Source organism: Mesoplodon bidens (assembly GCF_964165515.1).
Source record: "Mesoplodon bidens genome assembly, chromosome: 1".
Taxonomy (NCBI): Eukaryota; Metazoa; Chordata; class Mammalia; order Artiodactyla; family Ziphiidae; genus Mesoplodon; species Mesoplodon bidens.
In genome coordinates, this window is record NC_138176.1 from 84,941,475 (window position 1) to 84,963,526 (window position 22,052).

Here is a 22,052-nt window from a genome sequence, read left to right on the forward strand (position 1 = left end):
TATTCATTCATTTCACAAATACTTACTAAACATCTACTTGGCAGGCACCATTCTAGGTCAAGGGATGTCTTAATGAATAAAACAATAACCCCTACTTTAGTTATTTTTTTAAATTTAATTTTATTTATATTTTTATACAGCAGGTTCTTATTAGTCATCAATTTTATACATATCAGTGTATACAGGTCAATCCCAATCACCCAATTCAGCACACCACCATCCCCCCCACCGCTTTCCCCCCTGGTGTCCATACGTTTGTTCTCTACATCTGTCTCAATTTCTGCCCTGAAAACCTGTTCATCTGTACCATTTTTCTAGGTTCCACATATATGCGTTAATATACGATATTTGTTTTTCTCTTTCTGACTCACTTCACTCTGTATGACAGTCTCTAGATTTATCCACATCTCTACAAATGACCCAATTTCGTTCCTTTTTATGGCTGAGTAATATTCCATTGCATATATGTACCACATCTTCTTTATCCTTTCATCTGTCGATGGGCATTTAGGTTGCTTCCATGACCTGGCTATTGTAAACAGTGCTGCAATGAATATTGGGGTGCATGTGTCTTTTAGAATTATGGTTTTCTCTGGGTATATGCCCTGTAGCGGGATTGCTGAGTCATACAGTAATTCTATTTTTAGTTTTTTGAGGAACTTCCATACTGTTCTCATAGTGGCTGTATCAATTGACATTCCTACCAACAGTGCAAGAGGGTTCCCTTTTCTCCACACCCTCTCCAGCATTTGTTGTTTGTAGATTTTCTGCTGATGCCCATTCTAACTGGTGTGAGGTGATACCTCATTGTAGTTTTGATTTGAATTTCTCTGATAATTAGAGATGTTGAGCAGCTTTTCATGTGTTTCTTGGCCATCTGTATGTCTTCTTTGGAGAAATGCCTATTTAGGTCTTTTGCCCATTGTTGGATTGGAATAACCCCTACTTTAGATGGAGCTAAATTCTAGTGGGGAGAAGTAGGTAAACAAAATAATTAAATAAACATTTATTATGTTAGACAGGCATAAGCCTAAGGGGAGAAACAAAGCAGGGAAGGGGGATAGGGAATCTTGGGGATGGGGGGAAGAGAGAGAGAGATTGAGAATAGCCAAATAGTGATCATAAGATATCTGAGTAAGGCCTGAAGGAAATGAAGTAGGATCACCCTAATATCTGGAGTACTGTGTTCCAGGCAGAGGATCAGTGAGTATAAAGGTCCTGAGGCATGAGGGTACCTGATCTGTTCAAAGGATAGCAAAGAGGCCAGCGTAGCTGGAGCAAAGTGGGAGGTAGAGAACAGGAGGAGATGAAATCAGAGGTATAAGGAGGGGTGAAACCAGCAGATTTTGTAGGGCCTTGTGGGTCAGTGAAAGAACTTTGTTTCCTGTTGTGAAATGAGAAGCGATGACAGAGTTTTAAACAGAGGACTAAGTGACAAAATCTGACTTAGGTTTTAACAGGATTCTCAATATGGCTGCCGTATTGAGGCTAGACTAATGGAGCAAGGGTGAACTGGGGAACTAATTAGGAGACTATAGCAATAATCCAGGCAAAAGAGTATGGTGGGTTAGCCCAGGATGGTACCAATGGAGATGGTAAGAAATAGTCAGATGCTGGATGTATTTTAAAGCTGACAGTTCAGGTGTGGAGTGTAAGAGATGGGGAGGAGTCAACAATCACTCCAAATATTTTAACCTGAGCAAATGGAAAACTGGCAGATGCCTGGTGCTTTCGTCTATTCATGTGCCCTTTCATGGACCTCTGCTTTGTAGAATTTCTAATCAGTGATTTACAAGTCAAAAGAAATGCCATTTATTCCTGTTGGCTTTTATTGGAATCTGATTATGATAAAGTATATGTTTGTGATGAATATTTACTGATCATGTGTGTTTAGAGAGAAAGGAGTCGAAGGAGTTGAAATAACATTTGTCAGCTGGAGATTCTCTACTGTGTATGTGTAAGCAGGATTTCAGCCAAGAGAATTTTTTAGCTTATAAGGTTTATGGTATGAAACAGTTTGAACTTCAAAACGTATATCACATTAAACTTCTTTGGCTTCTAGGGCTATTTGCATTGCTTTAGAATTCACTTCTTTGTCCTAGGTAAACCTCAGATGACCTTTCCTTCTTTTAAATGTCAAGTGTTTCCTGGCAGCTAAATTGGTTACTGGACAGTTTAACAAGGAAGCTCACTAAGCTGCTTCATTAACAAGCTATGTGGATAAGTCAACATCTAACTGACATAAAAGATAGTTCATGTTAAGCGGAGAAAGGCCCCCCGCTCCTCTGAGCTTTTCAGCTGACCTGAATGCAGGGTGCCCGGTGTCTCATCTTCAGAGAGAGGGAGTGCATCTCATGTGATGTATTCCCTACTCACTGGTGCCTACTTGTGCTTGTGACAAATGGCAAGATGCCAGTATCAATTAATCCAAACTTAAGATTTCAATGACCCTTTCCAAAATTTCTAACATCTCATTCCATTTAGTTTGCTTGGATTTAAATCTTTTTTTGAAAAGATATTTTTTTCAAAACAATTGCATTGCCAGTACAGTGTCATATGTATTTGATTAAGAACCCTGATATGAGACTGCCTGAGTTCAACTCCCCTCACTCCAGCACTTTTTAGCTTTCTACCCTTGCGGAAGTTACTTACCCTATTTAAGTGTCACTGTCCTCATCTGGAAAATAGGGATCTTAAAAGTGCCTACTTCATGTTATGAGGAATATATGAAATATTCCATGCAAAGCAATTAGCACCCGCCACTGGGCACACAGTAAGTGATCTACTAGTGTTGGCTATTGCTGAAGGCAGAAGCAGGAAAATCCTTCCTTTGTGTTTATCCTTTTGATGGGAATACATAACACTGGTGATTCGTGAGTTCAGTGTGAATATTTGCAGCCTTTACTGCATGCATTTTATTGGACAATCTAAAGACTGACATGTACTCTCATGGATTCAACACTTAAATGGCACACTGGTCTAAATACACAGAGACTGTTGTTCTACGTGCAATATTAACTATGCCACCTGCCAGATGACACGGCCCCTCAGTCAGTTTGAATGATATCTTCATGGGTTTGCTTTTGGTGATTGTGTTTCTGTAAGTACATCTGCTTAAGGAGATCAAGACATTATATCTGCATTAGTTTTATCTAACAAACTGGGGGGAAAAGGATGCAGAAAACCTGAGGGAATGAACACCATAGATGTTATTTCCCCTTCGTTGGAAAAGTGAAGAAGAGCATCAGGTGGTGAAGGTGTTCCTAGAGAGCCGAAGCAGCCTGGAATATGTGAAGGAATGGCTGGAGAGGAGTATAAGTAGATGTACTTTATGTTATCAGGATCAATGGGGTAAAGTTATGGGAGGCAAAGTTTGGTTCAATATATGGAAGACGTTCTCAACGATTAGAGCTTAAGGACTGCCTGAGATGCCCTGGAAATGAGTGAGGCCCCTTCTCTAGGGCAAGGCCTGGGTGCGGTATAAGGTTTCAACTTTTAAGACTATTTGAAGTTATTAGATAAATTTCTTGAAATTAATTAGTAGAAAAAACCACATTTCATTCTATTTTTAACCTATATTTCATTTGAAAAAGAAAAATAAGAGAAAGAACTATATGCTCTACTGAAAATGATAATGTTATATAACAGAATATTAAAGTGGAAGTTTCCCCCAAGGCCCTCAAATATAAGAGATGCTGCACACTGAAGTGAGATTCCAGATTAAAACATTGACTTTACAAAGAAAATAGTAGACATGAGTATCCTGGTGTGTTCACAGATTAGCAAACCACTTCCACAATTCTTGAACTCCTTAGGTCCAGGTTATTAAAGGGGGTCAGAGTCTGGTAAGAAGAGAGGATTTTGTGAGGAGGAATTCTGGAATGCTGCAGATCAAGGTGTGTGTTTGGAGTAGGTGGAGTTGGGGGGCCCTACCCTCTCACCTCCAGCCTTGTGAGAAAAGAGTTTCAAAGTGGCTTCTTAGGGAACTTGATCCGAGATGTCAGCATGTGGATGGATGGGAGGTCAGAGTGGGTGGGCTGCAGTCAGTCTGACCCCCTCCCAGGATATCTACAGGGTGAGAGATGGTCTGAAAAATTATTTTGGCAAAGAACCGGGAATTCTGCTGCTGCACTTCCAAAGGCAAATGATGTGAGCATTCCCCATGGACCAGAGCAGGCCAGGAGTAAGGAAGAGCTGGATGGGGTTGTCTTGGGGCCTCTCCAAGGGTGCAAACAGACCCTAGTAGCTACAACGGTAGGTAGACAGCTTTCTAAGGGGTGCAGATTGAGTTACAAGTTAACCCCTAGAATTGAGATGAATTGGCATGAACCAAGGATTACAGACAAGATATCTGATAGGAATAAGAATCTTCAAATATCCCTTGAAAGTTTTCTTCTCTGGGCCTCCCTGGCTCTGAGAGTGAAAAGCCAGAACATGATGTTACCAAATCAAGTAAAAATTTCTTTCTGCTCTTTTTTTCTCTATCCTGTCATTCTAACCCCAGGGGGCTGGAAGTCAGGGTTAGTAAGCTAGGAGAGGAAGAGGAAGAAAGCATGAAGAAGCCAACCACAGTGCCTTCCCTGAAGGAAGGAGATCCTCTTGAAATGGGCTGCAGTTGGGAGGGAGAGATTTAAGTCTGAGATTGGAGTTTGTTATTCCAGTGGCTGGAATATTCTATGTTGAAATAAAGTGGTTTGGGTAACTTAAGGTAATGACAGGACTAGTCCTAAACGGAAGCAGAATGTCACAGGACCTGCTAAGTTTTCATCAAGCAGCAGTGAAAAAATTTCTTTCATTAAAAAAACTTAAAGGGTAGTAGGAGACAAAAAGAAATAAGCATTTTGATAACACATCATACATAATAATACACAAAAAATAACCAATTTAACATACTGGCTACAGTTAAGTGCTCTCATATCAAAATTAAATTCTTTCGATAATAATACAACCCAAGATAGAAACTCCAACCCATGTGTGGCTAGGATTCTACCATCAGACATCCAAACTCCAAACCAGAAGAAACACTTCTGTTATTTTCAGGTCCCTTTGGTCATTCCTGGCTCAGGATAGATCACATGGCTTCATTTAGCCAGCCAAGCAGAGAACAGCATGAGCCTTGGGACAGAGATTGACAGAAGGAAATAGCACCAAGGAACAAGATGTGAAAATTGCCTTGGGGAAATACGTTAGAATTAGGGGTTTGGGTGCAGGCAGAGACTAGAGGCCTGAAATAGTTTTGGCATGAACAGAAACAAAAATGTACCTAAAGAACTATTTATTTATACCACAGTTGTGTCTCTAACCTAAGACAATTTGTAATTTTATTCTATTGTTAGCATTTAAAGAAGCATGAAGTCACATTTGGCAGTCTGAGGAGTATATAGAAGAGCAATTGTCATTTTGTTCATTGAGGTCATTGCACTCTTCCTTTATGACCTGCACTGCTGCTATATTTGGCATATGTCTATTCTACATGAGACTTTTCTTAAAAGCTTCAATGCTATTTTAAGTTTCTCTTCAGAAAACTATGACTTACTCTTTCAACATTATACTTCAAAGTTTTACTCTTTCTCCCCACATTCAATGTTTTTTGCCTTAGCTGAAAAACAATCCCTGATGTCTTTGTTTTTAGAGTATCATTCAACAGTGTTTTGAACTTTTACATTTCTGTTAAGATTCCATTCTTCTGAAGATTTCCCAACCAAGTGGGTAGAGCAAAGACCAGAAAATAAAGTTCTCTCTTTCATCCAGTGTTTTTCATGCCCTATCACTGAGATGTATGCCTTCACATTGTAATTAATACTTCCAAATATATTGATAATTATTTATTTTTCCAGTTATTAGCCAGTGATGTTAGTTACCTGTATGTATATTCAGGAGCCTCTCCTATATTTCTGTGGAGACCTGAGCCTTTTTGTTGCCATCCTTTAAGTCTCTATTGTTTTAAAGACCAGACTAAAGCAGGTGCTATATCTGATGGAAAACAGATATCACTGGAATGTGAAAAGTGTCCCAGGGACTCTATAGACCAATGTTGTTCTCTTTCTTCCAGAGATAAGGACAAAAGGGAGACATAGACACATACTGTGGGAGAGAAGAGCTAATTCCTCTTTATCATGCTGAATGTTAATACTTCTCACAGTGTACAAAACTGGCTATTGGTCCTGTCAAAATAGGTAAAGAGTCTCTTCTCTAAATTGACCTCTGATTGACTAACTCACAATTGCAGAGCTAAAAACTGTACTGGATTGTATGCTTCCTGAGGAGAGGGACTTTATCTGAAGCATCTTTGTATCTTTAGCTCATGGAAAAGTGCCTAGAAACATTAGGTATTCAATAAAATTTTTGTTAAATGAATAAATGAATGAAAACAATGCACTAACAATGTGGAATAGAAACCAAGTCCTTAAATAGTGACTTACTGGATTTAGATTAAGAGAAGGAGATTAATGAAAACAAGTTTTTGCTAAAAGTCAACCATTATTACTAAAGTTTTTTTTTTTTTCTTTTGGCTGCGTCCCTTGAGGGATCTTAGTTCCCCCACCAGGGATCGAACCCGGGCCCCACTCAGTGAAAGTGCTGAGTCCTAACCAATGGACTGCCAGGAAATTTCCCCATTATTACTAAAGTTTTAATGACTGAAAAGAGAGAATCAAGATTCATTATATTGACTCCCTTATTCTTTATATGCAAACCAAGATTGAACCACCTACCTTCTTTGTGTGCCTAATGGAATAACAACAGAAATACCTAAACATTTTAATCTGAGACATTTTGTCCAAATCCAGGTGTTGCTATTCATTTTAAATTTAAGAACTTGATTAAGAAAGAAAAGCTGTTGAAACCATTTATAGAATCTGAACACATTTTTAAGCATGGCAATGTTTTTTGTTCAAGAAACACAATGTTATGATACTTCCAAGTTGACTCATTTCTGTTAAGTGTGCCTTTGATACTTTTTGCCAAGAGTTTGTCTAAGGGTCTCATGCAAATGGGAATGTGTGAGAATATAATGTATATAACCAGACTTCAAGGTCCCTGGAAATACAGAATGGGTAAAAAGAGAGAATAAAAGAGCTTTCAGTAATTTATATTTCTGCATATTAGACAAACTGAACATTTAGCATACACAAGGGAATATTTCAGGGACACACACTCTCAAGGAAATAAGGAATGTAATACACATAAAAGGAACCAAAGCACAAATGAAACACGTGGCTGAAATGTTTCCTTCAAGATATGGGCAATACACCACACTCAGGAAATAAAGATCGATGTGATTTTCACGAATGTATAAAAAGAATTTGGCTGGAAAAAGGCGATCTACTCCATCAGACCAGTAACGTTGAATACATCTAAGTAGCTTTTCTTTGTTTTTGCTATATTCAGTGGATCAATATAACATATTAAAAGTCACTTGGGAAAAGTACAAAGCCCAGTAGCTCATGGTCTGTTTCCAGAGTTATCAGTATGTTAAGTTTATTTGGTATCAGGAAAACAGGATTAGAATGAGGGTGGGCTGTGGATATAGATATGAATATGAAGAGTGCAGACAGAAGTAAGGGTGGTTCCCAGTGATGACAGGGCACCTGCCATGGTGGTTATGCCTAAGAAAGATGGTAGCAATTGGAGCTATGGGTTCAGAAAAGGAGAGCAAGGAGGAGGTCCTAAATGAGGGCCAAGTCCCAGACCAGCGCTAATAATACACCGGGTAGAGGCAGCCTATCTTGGCTTTAGGACTAAGCATTGTGGTGATTTGATTTTTATAGTGCTTAGTAATGGTGTGGAGAATACATTGGAATAACAGTCAATCAGCATAAACCAACATGAATGAGATATATTAACATTTTCATTATTTCTAGCAGAGTGGACGCTCTCTTTCTCTTCCTGGAAGGCCAGTCCCACCCACCATCTCTACAACATCTCCTTGGGTATACCAGCCTGCTTATAGCTACTCTAGCAAACCAACTGATGGGCTAGAGGAAGCAAACAAGAGACTAACTCCTGGGGAAGCAGCAGCCAAGTCTTCTTTTGGTTTACTGGATGATGCCTTCAGACCCAGAAACATTCAGGAATCCATTATGGCAAATGTGGTCTCAGCAGCTCAGAGGAAGGTGCTTCCAGGGTCGTCTGAGGATTGGAATGAAAGACTGTCTTATGTCCCTCAAACCCAGAAGGCCAATATGGGCTCATTTGGAAGGCAAGAGTATAATGTTGCATTCCTACCCAATAATAGTATGCCCACCAACTCCCAACATGATTCACAGGTGCCATATGCATATTATAGGCAGCCTTCCAGAAATGATTCTGAAATAATGTCCATGGAGACCAGGTCTGATTACTGTGTTTCAGTAACCAATTGCAACTATAACCCACACCCAAGGGGATGGAGACGCCAAACATGAAAGTTAGAAGAACTGATCATGTGCCACTTATCATTTTTTTTAAATGTTTCTTTGCAGTGGTTTTCACTTTTCCAACAGATTTAGATTCACTTTTGATCTTGGCTTGTTCTCATAGGTCATTTATCTGAGTTTGTATGTGTGTGTGGGTGTGTGTGTATGTATATGCACATGTGAGTGTGAATCACTTCCTTCTCTGCAGATGCATAGAGAATTTCTTTGAAGAAAACTTCATTTTCTGTGTTGATGGCACTTATATGTAATTCATAACCTTAATTCCATTTATTTCATTAATATGGAGTAGTTCTAGGCAACTAAACTCTCTGAATTAAAATGAAATTAAGTATTTTCTTGTATGTGCCTTAGTCTAGGAAGGAATTAATGAAATATGGTATGCTAACTGTCATTAGCAGTAACAGCAAGAATATAACATTGGAGAATTTTTCAATGGGGATATGCCAATGAGTAATAATTACATAAAAAGGATTTCCTTGGTGTTATTTTAAGCATTTCTCTGAAATATATTTTAAAATCTGATAAAATTTGGTTTTTGGAATTGAAATATAGATGTTCTCAGAAAGAAATAAATATTTGAGAGTAAGACAATTATACATTTCAGATGGATTTTTGAGGTAAATGGCGTAATATGTGGGGAATAGAAAGATTTAGGTACAGGATTTATTTTTAATCTACTTAAAGCCAGTAGCCTGAGACAGGAATAGATTCTGGGTTCAGGTGTTCTCATTTGTCAAATGAGAATATCAGATTATTTAATTTCTTATATCCTTAACAGCTCTGATATTCTGAGTTTCTCTCATTTGTAAAATGACCCTTGATGCATTATTCATTTTTATTGCTCATCATATAAATATCAGATTAAGTTTAGGAGTGGATGAGGTCCCTGGTGTCACTATATGTATCATTAAAGGTCCAAGAGGAATTGTTGGGCAGCAGGTTTTGTGCTATGTGTTACGTGGAGTGAGGGTTGATGTGAAGAAAAAAAGCTATTAGTGGATTTAAGGAAGTGGTAGAGGATGTGTCTGTTATTATGCAAATGTAGGTCATGACCATTTATTTAGTTATGGAAAGCATGCCACAGAAGCCTATGCAACAAGTGGTGCTTCTTTAGAAAGACATCATTAGGATGTTCAAAGGAAGTTAAACAGTTGCTTGGACAATTCCATGACCCATGCCTTGTTAGCATGACTATGAGACAATCAGTCAAACACCTGCTCCTCACTGCCATACCCACAAAGTATTAAATACAAGGAAATTCAAAGTATTTTACATCATAAACAAGCATTGAGAACATTTTAAAATGAAAACATCTTGAGTGTTCAAAACTTTCTTAGGTTTCTAAATATGATTATTTTGTTTTGTTTTACTTTTTTTGACTCTTGAATTTATCACTATGATGGTCTCTTTCACAGAATAAAATTTTTAAAAATTGCCAGGATACAAGTAATCCCTTATGTTGGAAACAAAGAAATAAAAAGTTGAAGAAATCACAGTAAATTCTATTGGTAATGGAGTCACCCAGATACTACTAATTTGTTCAGTTATTAAGAAGAGTACTTTCTAAAGTTATATTGTTAAATTATCTTAAATTGATACAGCATTAATTCTCTCAAATTATAAGGTATAATTATTGATTCCTAAAGAGTTCCTATGGAATCTTAAAAAAATAATGTCTGGTATATTGATTAATCTGTCAGGAATTCTCAGGAATCCCCACATAAAAATTCTTATAGTGGTCCAGTTATTCTAGATGTCAATGTTTTAAGATATGCAGAATTTAGCAGAAAAGATTTTGTGTGACAGGATCATATCCTATTTTGTTGCTTTCTTTTATGATGCTAGAAGTTATTTCCTTTACTCCTTAGATTTTAGATACTTCAATTCCATAAGTTGATATACATTATATTATTCACTAAAACTTTCACTAGACTCAAAATAGAGAGAAGCAGACATTTTAAACTTAAATATTATTGTAAAACAGCCATCTCTCTCTTTGCATGCACTAGATCAAAATAATCATTGTATTAAGCTATTTGAATTTATTCTAGACATCAAGAAAATGACAGTACATGGAAGGAAAGTTATGCATTTTTCATTCACAAGGGAAATGACTGTCTCATATTTTTATTAGAAATCAATGTTTCAAGAAGTCATACTTTGCAGACATAATTCTGAAAAGCAGAAGTGCCATTGTCAAATCATCACAAAATGTATGGGTATTTATCTCCAGTTTACTCAAAAAGGAGTAAAGTTAGATTGCTTACACTCAAGCTAGTGTTTGAGCTAAGGTTGCCATTCTGATATCTGATTCCTTTTGAGAATACCTAGATAACTACTGTTCTCACAAAAATAAAATCAGTTTGTCTTATATTCCAAATAATAGTCTTTTTAGAGAAGAGCTGTTGCTTTGTAAATATATACCACATGCGTTGTAAGACATTATTCTACTAGTAGCAGTCACATAGGTACAGAGTTCTGTTCCACCATGGATTAAAAAGCATTCTCTAAAAGTACACTAATTTGGCACCTCCTTTCCATCTTGAGTTTAAATATATCATTGCATGCGTGTGAAGTGTCTGTTATTAAGATGATTTAAATACTGTGCTGTATTTTAAGTTCTATAACTGCACAATTCTAGTCCATTTATCTCTGGATATGTCTCATGTTTTGGCCTCATCACACTGGAAAGGGCTACACAGTTAGGGCTCAAGCATATACATATATATATTAATCAATTGAAACTTTGGATAAAAAATATATCAAATAGGCTCAGTTATTATAATTAGAGAGGAACTGTAGAAATGTTTGTTTTTAAGAGAAAGTAGATTTTCACATTTGATTTCTTTTTAAAGTAGAAGTATCTACACTGTCCACACCTCTTCTACTAAAATAGACTGTTCTGCTTATTAGCTTAACATTTCCACCTTTGTTTATCCCAATAGACTGTATTTGAAATATGCATACTGAAAATCAAAATTGTATTAGTAATAAAAATTAACTTGAAAATCAACTTAAATAGCCTTTTCATTTTTCCTTATAAAAAATTGTTTTGAAATAGTCTTCACTCCAAAGATTTAACCTTATCTACTACATATTTTTAAATTTTAGTTTCTACTGTTATCAGCTTCCAGACACATCAAAAGAATTTCATGCTGGTTGGCAACATTTTAGCTGTAACATTTAAAAACTTAAAAAAAAAATTTACCTCAAAATATGATCAATTTCACATGTAAGTTAAGAGGTTTTGGATCCATATTTTAATATTAGAATATTATTCTTTATTAATTTAATATTTTTCTCTATTAATTCTTTCTTTCATAGTATTGAAAATCAGTCCTAAGCACAAGCATAGCCAGTGGTAATATGACTTGATAATGTGTTGATTGGATTTCTAAAACCACCCTGGACTCAGAGAATCTACCATGTTTGTCATTCCAGGGCTTCTGATCCCTCACCTTGATTAAACTGAAGGTTTCATTATAATAAAGCATATTTAAGTAAAGCTTTTAAAAAATGACTTTGGGGCTTCCCTGGTGGCGCAGTGGTTGAGAGTCCGCCTGCCGATGCAGGGGACACGCGTTCGTGCCCCGGTCCAGGAGGATCCCACGTGCTGCGGAGCGGCTGGGCCCATGAGCCATGGCTGCTGGGCCTGCGTGTCCGGAGCCTGTGCTCCGCAACGGGAGAGGCCACAACAGTGAGAGGTCCGCATATCGCAGAAAAAAAAAAAAATGACTTTGGATCTTCCTACATATGATTAAAACCATCAGCTGGAATGTGAGCTCCCTGGTCAGTGATATTATGTAGCACAGCTTTTTGATAATTCTTTTTTTTTAAAATTATGAATAAAATGGCTGTTTTTGGCATTCTGATAAAACATATTTTTTAAAGGGCCAGCACTTGAAATATTCTTTAAAAATGAGGACCATTTTAAAGATTTAAATAACTTAAGAGATAGTAGCACTATATTGTCTGTCAACTTAAAGAAAAACACACAACATAGAGTTGTGAGTTTAAGTTTTATTCAGGGTCTTACTGAGGACTACAGCCAGGAAGACAGTCTCTCAGTAGCTCTGAGAAACTGCTCTGAAGAGGCAGGGTAGGAGCCAGTATATCTATGAATTTTTTTTGCTAGGAAATACTGGTAGTCAAGCAAACATCTTAGTAAAAGATTATTGCTAATCATATAGAAGAGATATCTCAAATTAATGATTTTTGTGCTTTTCTGCAAGAAACTGGGCTCACTGAAATTATTCCTGAGATGTGCATCTTAACTACCTAGGGGTCTGTTTATCCAAAGCACAGAATGCCTCATCCTGTTTTTTCCATGCTGTATTCCCCTCAGGGTGCACTGTTCTGTCGGTGGGCCAACTGCAGTAGATTCCGACTTAACCCTTTGTGTAACCAGAGGATGAGTGACACTCTCTTCTTTTTTTGTTCACATGTCTGAAGATGCTAATGCCATAGAAAAAGCCCCTTTTCTCTTAGGAATTCCTAGCACTCAGTAAACTATAAATCTCAAAACATGCCAAGAGATAAGTTATGTTATCTCCACATGGAGCCATTGGGCAGCCTGAGGCAAGGAGAGTCCAATTCCCTGGCTAGTCACCAGGAAGACAGCAACAGAGATGCTTCAGGACTAGCCAGTGTTTCCCTAGTCCACATAGTACCAGAAGTATTTAGTGCAAAGTATTTTCCTCAGTGGTTTTGGAAAATAACAGGATCTGTGACTTCTCAAATTTAATGAAGCAGTATTTTTCACAAAGGGACATTTCATTATTCACAGCATTATAAAATGTGACAGTTTATATTTCTAGAAAGAGTCTGGCAATCCCCCCTATAAAAATCAAGTAACTTTATGAAATCCACTTAAAGAGGAATTGCCACCAGTGTATCTTGCTCTGATATTTTTTTCCTCTCTAAAGTTGTAGCAAAGAGTTGTTACATTGTACCTTCTTTGTCCTTGACTTTTCTGTCACTCTTCTTTTTTTTTTTAAATGTATTTATTTATATTTATTTTTGGCTGCGTTGGGTCTTCGTGGCTGCGTGCGGGCTTTCTCTAGTTGTGGCGAGCAGGGGCCACTCTTCACTGTGGTGTATGGGCCTCTCACTGCGGTGGCTTCTCTTGTTCCAGAGCACAGGCTCTAGGCACGTAGTCTCAGTAGTTGTGGCACACGGGCTTAGTTGCTCCGTGGCATGTGGGATCTTCCCAGACCAGGGCTCGAACCCATGTCCCCTGCATTGGCAGGCGGACTCCCAACCACTGTGCCACCAGGGAAGTCCCTCTGTCACTCTTCTTAATAAACTGTCCTCCATTCCCACCTCCAGCCAAGAGGAAAAAGCTTCACCACCTCTTCAGGATTTTGAGATTTATGCTTATTACTTGAGGGTCTGAAAAGGCTTTGTAGAGCAGGACTGCCTCACCATGATGATATGAATAAATGTGAGGTTTGCCCTAAATTACCAAATAAATTATAATGGGGTATATGTAGGCAAAGGCACAGTTTTTTTTAAATTAATTAATTTATTTATTTATTTATTTTTGGCTGTGTTGGGTCTTCATTTCTGTGCAAGGACTTCCTCTAGTTGCGGCGAGCCGGGCCCACTCTTCATCGTGGTGCACGGGCCTCTCACTATCGCGGCCTCTCTTGTTGTGGAGCACAGGCTCCAGACATGCAAGCTCAGTAGTTGTGGCTCACGGGCCTAGTTGCTCCGCAGCATGTGGGATCTTCCCAGACCAGGGCTCAAACCCGTGTCCCCTGCATTAGCAGGCAGATTCTCAACCACTGTGCCACCAGGGAAGCCCAGGCACAATTTTATGTAAGCCCAAACTGACCTTGAAGAACGCTGTCTACATTACTACGAACATTCAGAGGATCCTGCTTATTAGCCTTTCGTCAGCATCACCTCTTCTAGAAAAAATTATCCATTTAGACAACTGAGCTATAGATGTATTCTGCAGGTATAGTGTATACGCTGGAAAGTAAAGTGCCATCCTTAAACTAGGGAAGATACACTGTTTGTACTGCCCCTACTCCCACTTGGATGGAGCAACCATTTTTTAAGCAGCATAGAAATCCATGACAGCAGCTTTTTAGGACCCCGGGGCCAATCCCTGACCCAGTCAGTACTAGCCTCATTTTAAGAGGTTGGTAGTTTTTCCTGTTATTCTACATGTCATTCATACCATAGCCTTCTGCCAGACCAGTAAGTAAATAGGACAGAGAAGAATAATATTTTTTAAATAAATAAATAAATAAATAAATGGGGAGGGGTTTTACCTATTTACTCATAACTTGGTTTTATTTGGAACTTTATGCTAGTTAAATTTTGTCCTTAAATTCAAATGATACCTTCTCTTGTTTCTATCTACAGTAACTACAGCTCTGATTATCAGCAATACAAAATGCCTTTAATGTATTGAAGTTGATACTTACTAGGGGGCTAAGAAGTGGAATAAGAACCCTGATTTTGTGATAAAACAGCCAAAGTTCAATGCTCAGCTAAGCCAAGCCCTAGGTCCAGCATGAATTTGATAAAGAAAATAACCAAAAAGAGGGCAGAGGTTTCATGTCCTGCAGTGTTCTGCAGTAGTGGTGCTTGAAAATCTTATAGTGTTTCCAAGAGAGATTCAACTTCCACAAGATGTTTTAATAAGCAAAGTATCTGGATTTCTCATTTTGCATAAAAAGGAAGACACTGAGAAAGAAATAAGAATTAACTGTTCAAGGAGTAAAGTGCTATCAGATAGAAAAAAATCAGAGGTATGAAAAAATTCTATAGATATTTTACTTGAGGGTGTTGCAAAATAATTTGTAACACGTTTTTATTTCACCATTACCCTGCTATAAAATTATTCTTAAAACAAAGCACATTAAAAGAGGGCCATTTCAAGATGAAAAAAAAAGAAAGGGGGGTGAATTTTAGCCATAAGTATAAAACAAATGATTTTACTACCATGAAGACACTGATATTTATGGCACAAATATTTCCATAAAACATGAATTGCATTCACTTTAAGAGATCTCCCTTCAGGCATTTAATTACCTAACTTTGAATTTTTCCCAAGTTATTATTATTTGAAGTTACCAATAGCAAAATTTGATTTTTTTTTTTTTTTTTTGTGGTACGCGGGTCTCACTGTTGTGGCCTCTCCCATTGCGGAGCACAAGCTCCGGACGCGCAGGCTCCGGACGCGCAGGCTCAGCGGCCATGGCTCACGGGCCCAGCCGCTCCGCGGCATGTGGGATCCTCCCGGACCGGGGCACAAACCCATGTCCCCTGCATCGGCAGGCGGACTCTCAACCACCGCACCACCAGGGAAGCCCAAGATTTGATTTTAATCTAAGAAAATTGTGACTTTGGTGAAGACAGCAGAATTATAAGGTCAGCAAGTAATGCTCATCCTGATTTTTAATTTCTGTGACAAAAGGAAACATTAAATTTTATCAGCCTGAGCAGGTTTAAAAACACTGAATGATATTTCTGTTCTGCCCTAGACTTTTTTTCTTGGTACAGTGAATGTACCCAGAATTGGTTTAAAGGAACAGCAAATTCAAATCCTTTCCCTAAGTGGAAAGCTAATATAAATGGGCTCACCATAGTCTATGGCTATAGACTCTGCAGATTTTAAGAAGAGAACCTGAGGAAGGAGAATGGAATGTCACAATTGGTGGACATTTAGTAATTCCTCTAGAATGTATCACCTTTAACCAGGGCACATAAAGCCCTTTTGTTGGCAGCTCCAGGAACTACTGTCATGGGGAAATGGATGCATTCACTTATCAGTCAGCAGCCCTTTATCATTTACCTACTCAGGGCTAAATACAATGCTTCATGCCAGGGGTGTATTAGTGAATAAAATGTGGCCTCTGTCCCCAGGGAGCTGATAGTACTAAGAGAGGGTACAATGTAAGGAGACAAGAATATTGATAGGATTGTACACAGAGACTAAGAGAAGAGCAAAAAGCAAAACAAAAAAAATCCAGCCTTAAGGGTGGGAGGATTGCTGTGTGTGGGGTGAAAGGGTCCTCAGAGAAGCCTTTTAGAAGAATTCATGGCAGAGCTGAGATTGAGTGACTGTACTCGCCTCTATTGGTAGAGGTGAGTACAGCAAAGAAAGAGCCCATTCCAGACAGAGGGTACAGCTAATAAACTCCAGGCAGTTCTGTGTTATTGCTGGATAATAAAGGGAGAGTCAGAAAGCAGTGGATTTTATCCCACAGGGAAGGATAAACTTTTTCTTTTTGTAAAAGGCCAGATACTAAGTACTTTAGGCTAAGAGAAGCATATGGCTTTGACTCAACTCTACAAAAGTGGCTACAGCTAATATGAAAATGAATGAGTGTGGCATAATAAAACATTATTTATGGAGACTGTAATTGGAATTTCACATAATTTTCACAAGTCATCAAATATTATTAAAAAAATTTTTTTCCAACTACTTAAGTCAGCAAAGTGTTGCTTCCAGCCCGCGCACCACGCGCACCACAACGAAAAGATCCCACATGCAGCAACGAAGATCCCACGTGCTGCAACTAAGACCTGATGCAGCCATAAATAAATAAATAAATAAATAAATAAATAAGGTATTAGGCCAAATTTGGGCTGTTGGCCATAGTTTGCCTATTCCTGCTGTCAGGCAACAATGGAAAGCCATTAAAGGATGTTAAACAGGAACTGGCCTGACCTAGTCCTCTTGGTAGGAAGTTCATTTTGGCAGCAGTGGGGAAGATACATTTGAGAGAGGAGGGTCCAAGGAAAGAAGGACATGGAGAGCTGTCAAGTCTTTCCTGTGAAAAGGAAGCACGGTTTTCCTCCTTGAACACTTTGTAATAAATCAGTCAACACTAGAGTACCCTCTAAATGTCCCTTCCCTCCCTCATTACTGCCCACTCCTTTCTCTGCCACAGTGCCTCCTCCTCCCATCTCACCCTCCTCATCTCACCACCCCCGTCCCAAACACACAGCATGGCTGCCAGCTGGCCTCCTCTTTAAAACTCTTTCAACAGAACAGAGAACGGGGAATTGTGCTGAAAGAGTGACCCCCAGTAGCCCCATTTCTCTAATTTCTGGGAAGACGGTAATGGCTGAGTGAGCGCTAGGGTGACCCAGCCTTCCTCCAAGCCATCAATATATGTTACAGATGTGGTTACGATCTTTGGAACATTTATTTTCCAGTTGACAGGAATAAATCATTTTTTTCCCTTTGCATTTGGCAGATGAGGTAATGTGCCGTCTTCTTTTCCTGCAGCATAATCTAAGATTTTATCCTTTGATAAATAGTCTTGATTTCAAAGCATTTAAAATTAAATATGCCACAAAAACGCTTTGATACTGAAATTATTTTAATAGATTAAGAACTAAAATAGGGATATCTTTGGTAAGTTTCCAAAACTCATGGACTATTAAAATGAGAAGGGGACCTAGACACCATATAATGAAACACAGGAGGGATTTAGAAAGCCAAAATGAGCACCAGGTTCTCTTTCCTTTCAATGTTGTGTTCCTTCTTCAAAGAATTGATTGCAGAGCTTTTCTAACCCAATATCTGCTAAATTTAAGATGACAATATTATCCTACCTTTGGTACAATGCCATTTTCAAACATGAATGTTGCTGTAATACCAATTCCATTTTAAGCTCTTAAGGCGCTTGATGTGTATAGACCTGAACCAATGTTATGTTGTTCCAGACATGGCCCATGTTAACATCCCTTCTCCCTTCCTGTTCTACAGACAAGAGATGATGTCACTGGCAATCGAGGGGATAGTTTTATGGTGCACTCTATCATTATCTCCATCCTAAAATCCTCCCAAAGTGAAGAAACACAAAATGAAGAAGAAGGAGTGGAAGTAATGGAAGATGTATAATATTTGTGCTTCTAAAAGAGTAAAGCAGAAAAAGCCAGAGTTGACTACAATAATAACTCATTCTAACTAAAGCAGCTCTGAAGTCTGGAAATTGCCAGTCTATTATATCCACATAAATAAACAGTTCAAGTTCAAGAATGATGTGAAAATCTTTCAACAGGATGATATGTGAAAAATTATGAAAAAGTCACAAGAGTTTAATTATTATGGATTTTCAAAAACAGAAAAAAATTGGAAAAGTGTCACAAAATCTAGGCAATTCTGCCACATATTCTTCTGATCTGCTCTGATTTCATCACATATGTCAATCCAAATGAACCTTCTTAAACATGGCAAGGTGCAGATTTGCACTGGAGACTTAGCTGTTGCTTATCTATTTTCACAGAATTAACAACAATCTTATTCAATAATCAAGAAAACAATTAATAGAGATTTATTTGACATAATTTACTTGAATGATTATTCTCTTTCACTGCATTCATCCAATCACTCATCAAGAATACAGTAAGTTGGGCTTCCCTGGTGGCGCAGTGGTTGAGAGTCCGCCTGCCGATGCAGGGCACACGGGTTCGTGCCCCGGACCGGGAAGATCCCACATGCCGCGGAGCGGCTAGGCCCGTGAGACATGGCCGCTGAGCCTGCGTGTCCGGAGCCTGTGCTCCGCAATGGGAGAGGCCACAACAGTGAGAAGCCCGCGTACCGCAAAAAAAAAAAAAAAAAAAAAAAAAAGAATACAGTAAGTAAAAAAAAAAAAAAAAAGAATCCAGTAAGTATTTTTTAGGTGATAAACACTCTGCTAAGTAGAAAGAGTGATGATGATGATAGTCACTATAGATACTGGAAATGTACCAAATCCTGTGTTAAACATTTTAAATCTATTGTCTCTTTTAATCTTCCTAACTTTTTACATTTGATACTGTTAATATCCCCATTTACAGATGAAGAAACTGAGGCACAGAATGCATAAATAACTGACAGGGTCATACTAACAGAAAGTGGTAGATCAAGGATTTGAACTTGACCATTTCTGTTTCACAGCCCATTCTATTTGCACTTATCTATATATACATGATAAAAAGATGTAGATGGCATGGCCTCTCCATGTTTAGGAAACTAGATAGATAAATTTACAACAAAAGAAAAATTCTAAGGCATGTATGGGATCATGATGCTGAAAAGGATCACTGCGATTATCTAGTCAAAACTCTCATTTTGCAGAAAGAAAATTGAGACCTAGCTAGGACAAAATGCCCAGTGGAGTGCAGAACCACCTTTCTCTACTCCTAGTGCTACTCTGCAAGTCTGGGTCCTCATCATCTGTTACCTGAACTATTAAAATAGCATCATACTGTGTCTCTCCATCCCCAGTTCCATTATTTTCTATTATAATTATATTTATATATAATTCTATTATAATTATAATTAACTCAGACCTGTTAATGCTGAATTCCTTAAACTCTTCATAATGGTTTTCTCTTCCTTTTTCCTGAAGGCCCAGTTCTGCCTTATCAAGCACCAATCTATCCTTCTTCCTGTTCTGGCTCCCACCACTGCTCCAGCTGGTCAAAAATCCATTTCTACAATCCTGCTGTTTGGGTTCCTTCCCTTATGTGTTTGAGTATACTCTTCCCTCTGTCTAAAATGCCTTCTCCTTTCCTAGCCTGTGAACTTGTTCATCCTTCAAGAAGCAGCTAAAATATCACTCATTAAATCATTTCGTTCTCCAAACTCCTTCCTCTGCATTTCTATAATATTTCATTTATACTCAATATTAGAGACAATGACTTGTTTATCTTTTATTCTTGCTTATCTTTTATTCTAACACCTAATAAATTACATGGATGACTCATAGTAGGTCTTCAATACATGCTTGAACGAATGAATGAATACACTGAGAATACTATGGTTTCTTGATTTTCAAGTCAATTTTTGCCACAATAGCTTTCATTCAGTCTTTTAGTTCTTCCAGTAAATATTTATTATATTTCTTTGTGCCAGGTACTCTGCTAGGCACAGGGGTCACAGTAGTAAAAAGGTAGATAACGTCCCTGCCCTCATGGAGCTACTTCTACCAAGAAATGCAGATAACAGAAAATAACAAGCAAATAATACCAGGGATAGCAGATAAGAGAGAGAATAACTGAGGAAGGCCATCTTAGAAAGAGGGGTCAGAAAAGCCTTCTCCAAGCACTTAGTATTCTAATGAAGATCTCAAGGATAAGATGTCTAGCCTGGTAAAGAGTTGGGGCAGAGCATTTCAGGCAGAGAGGACTGCAAGGCAGTAGGGAAGAAAATGAGCACTATGATCAAGGAAAGAAAGAGGCTTATGTGGCTCTAGCCACACTGGTGAAAATGGTTGGAGAGGTAAAATAGTAAGGGCAGTCACAGCTCATGAATGCTTTGTAGGCTATAATGAGGAATTTGGATTTCCTCCTAAAAACCATGGGAGCTATGGAAGGGTTCCTAGTCAGTGGAACTGGCATTTAAATGCACATTTAACCTGTGCATTTAAAAATGAGGGAAATGAATTGAAGCAGGGCAAGCGTAACCATAGGAAGACCAATTGGGAAGTTCTTGTAGAAGTCCAGGCAAACAATGGTTAAAGCGGAGTCACTGGAGATGGAAGAAACACATACAGATTTTAGTTATATTTGGGAGATAGACTCAATAGGTCTTGGAAATGTATTAGACGTGGGCAGAAAAAGAAAGGGAGGCATTGCAGTTTATTTTTAGATTTTATGGTTTGAATCATTGGTTGGATGGCATAATTTTACTGAGATGAGGAAGACTAAAGTGAGAAATAAATTTAGGAGGGAAAATAAAAAGTTCTATGTTTGGACATACTGAACTGATATTAAGAGTGGACATTTTATAAAGAAGATGTGGCACATATATACAATGGAATATTACTCAGCCATAAAAAGAAACGAAATTGAGCTATTTGTAATGAGGTGGATAGACCTAGAGTCTGTCATACAGAGTGAAGTAAGTCAGAAAGAGAAAGACAAATACCGTATGCTAACACATATATATGGAATTTAAGAAAAAAAAATGTCATGAAGAACCTAGGGGTAAAACAGGAATAAAGACACAGACCTACTTGAGAATGGACTTGAGGATATGGGGAGGGGGAAGGGTAAGCTGTGACAAAGCGAGAGAGAGGCATGGACATATATACACTACCAAATGTAAGGTAGATAGCTATTGGGAACAGCCGCATAGCACAGGGAGATCAGCTCGGTGTTTTGTGACCGCCTTGAGGGGTGGGATAGGGATGGTGGGAGGGAGGGACACGTAAGAGGGAAGGGATATGGGAACAGATGTATATGTATAACTGATTCACTTTGTTATAAAGCAGAAACTAATTAAAAAAATGTAAATTAAAAAAAAAAGAGTGGACATTTTAAACTTTACCATGGAAAACTGTTCTTAAAGTAAACAAACCACCAGATAACAATAAGAATGGCTAATAATCATTGGGTGCTTACCATGTCAGACTTTGTTTACATATTAAGTTATATAATTCCCCAGACAATCACTCTATAAATAAGTTACTACTGTGGCCTCCATTTTACAGATACAGAAAGTAAGGTATAGAATGGTCAAGTTACCTCCCCAAGGCCTCACATTTGTAAGTGGCAGATTCAGGATGCAAGTCCAGGCATTCTGATTCCAGAGACTGGCCTTTTAATCTCTGTATAAAGAAAAAGTAATGACCTGGTGCCAGGAAAGTAATTAAATCTTACTTATTTCTAAATAAAACC

At 38.2% G+C, this 22,052-nt stretch overlaps 1 protein-coding gene and 1 long non-coding RNA gene across 4 annotated transcripts in view; one reads left to right on the plus strand and one right to left on the minus strand.

The window, feature by feature from the left end:
- The window catches only part of SYNPO2 (synaptopodin 2), a 170,029-nt gene extending 158,635 nt beyond the window's left edge, over positions 1-11,394 (plus strand). The window contains exon 3 of one of the 3 annotated variants that reach the window (XM_081225743.1): positions 7,863-8,069. In XM_081225743.1, coding sequence (XP_081081869.1) covers positions 7,863-7,980 — 118 coding nt within the window. In that variant the 3' untranslated portion in view covers positions 7,981-8,069. Of the gene's footprint in view, positions 1-7,862 lie in introns of all 3 variants that reach the window. The other 2 variants (XM_081225741.1, XM_081225742.1) reach the window with 2 other exon arrangements.
- LOC308613801 overlaps positions 1-22,052 on the minus strand; it is a 195,788-nt gene that overhangs the window by 67,832 nt on the left and 105,904 nt on the right. The window lies entirely within an intron of this gene.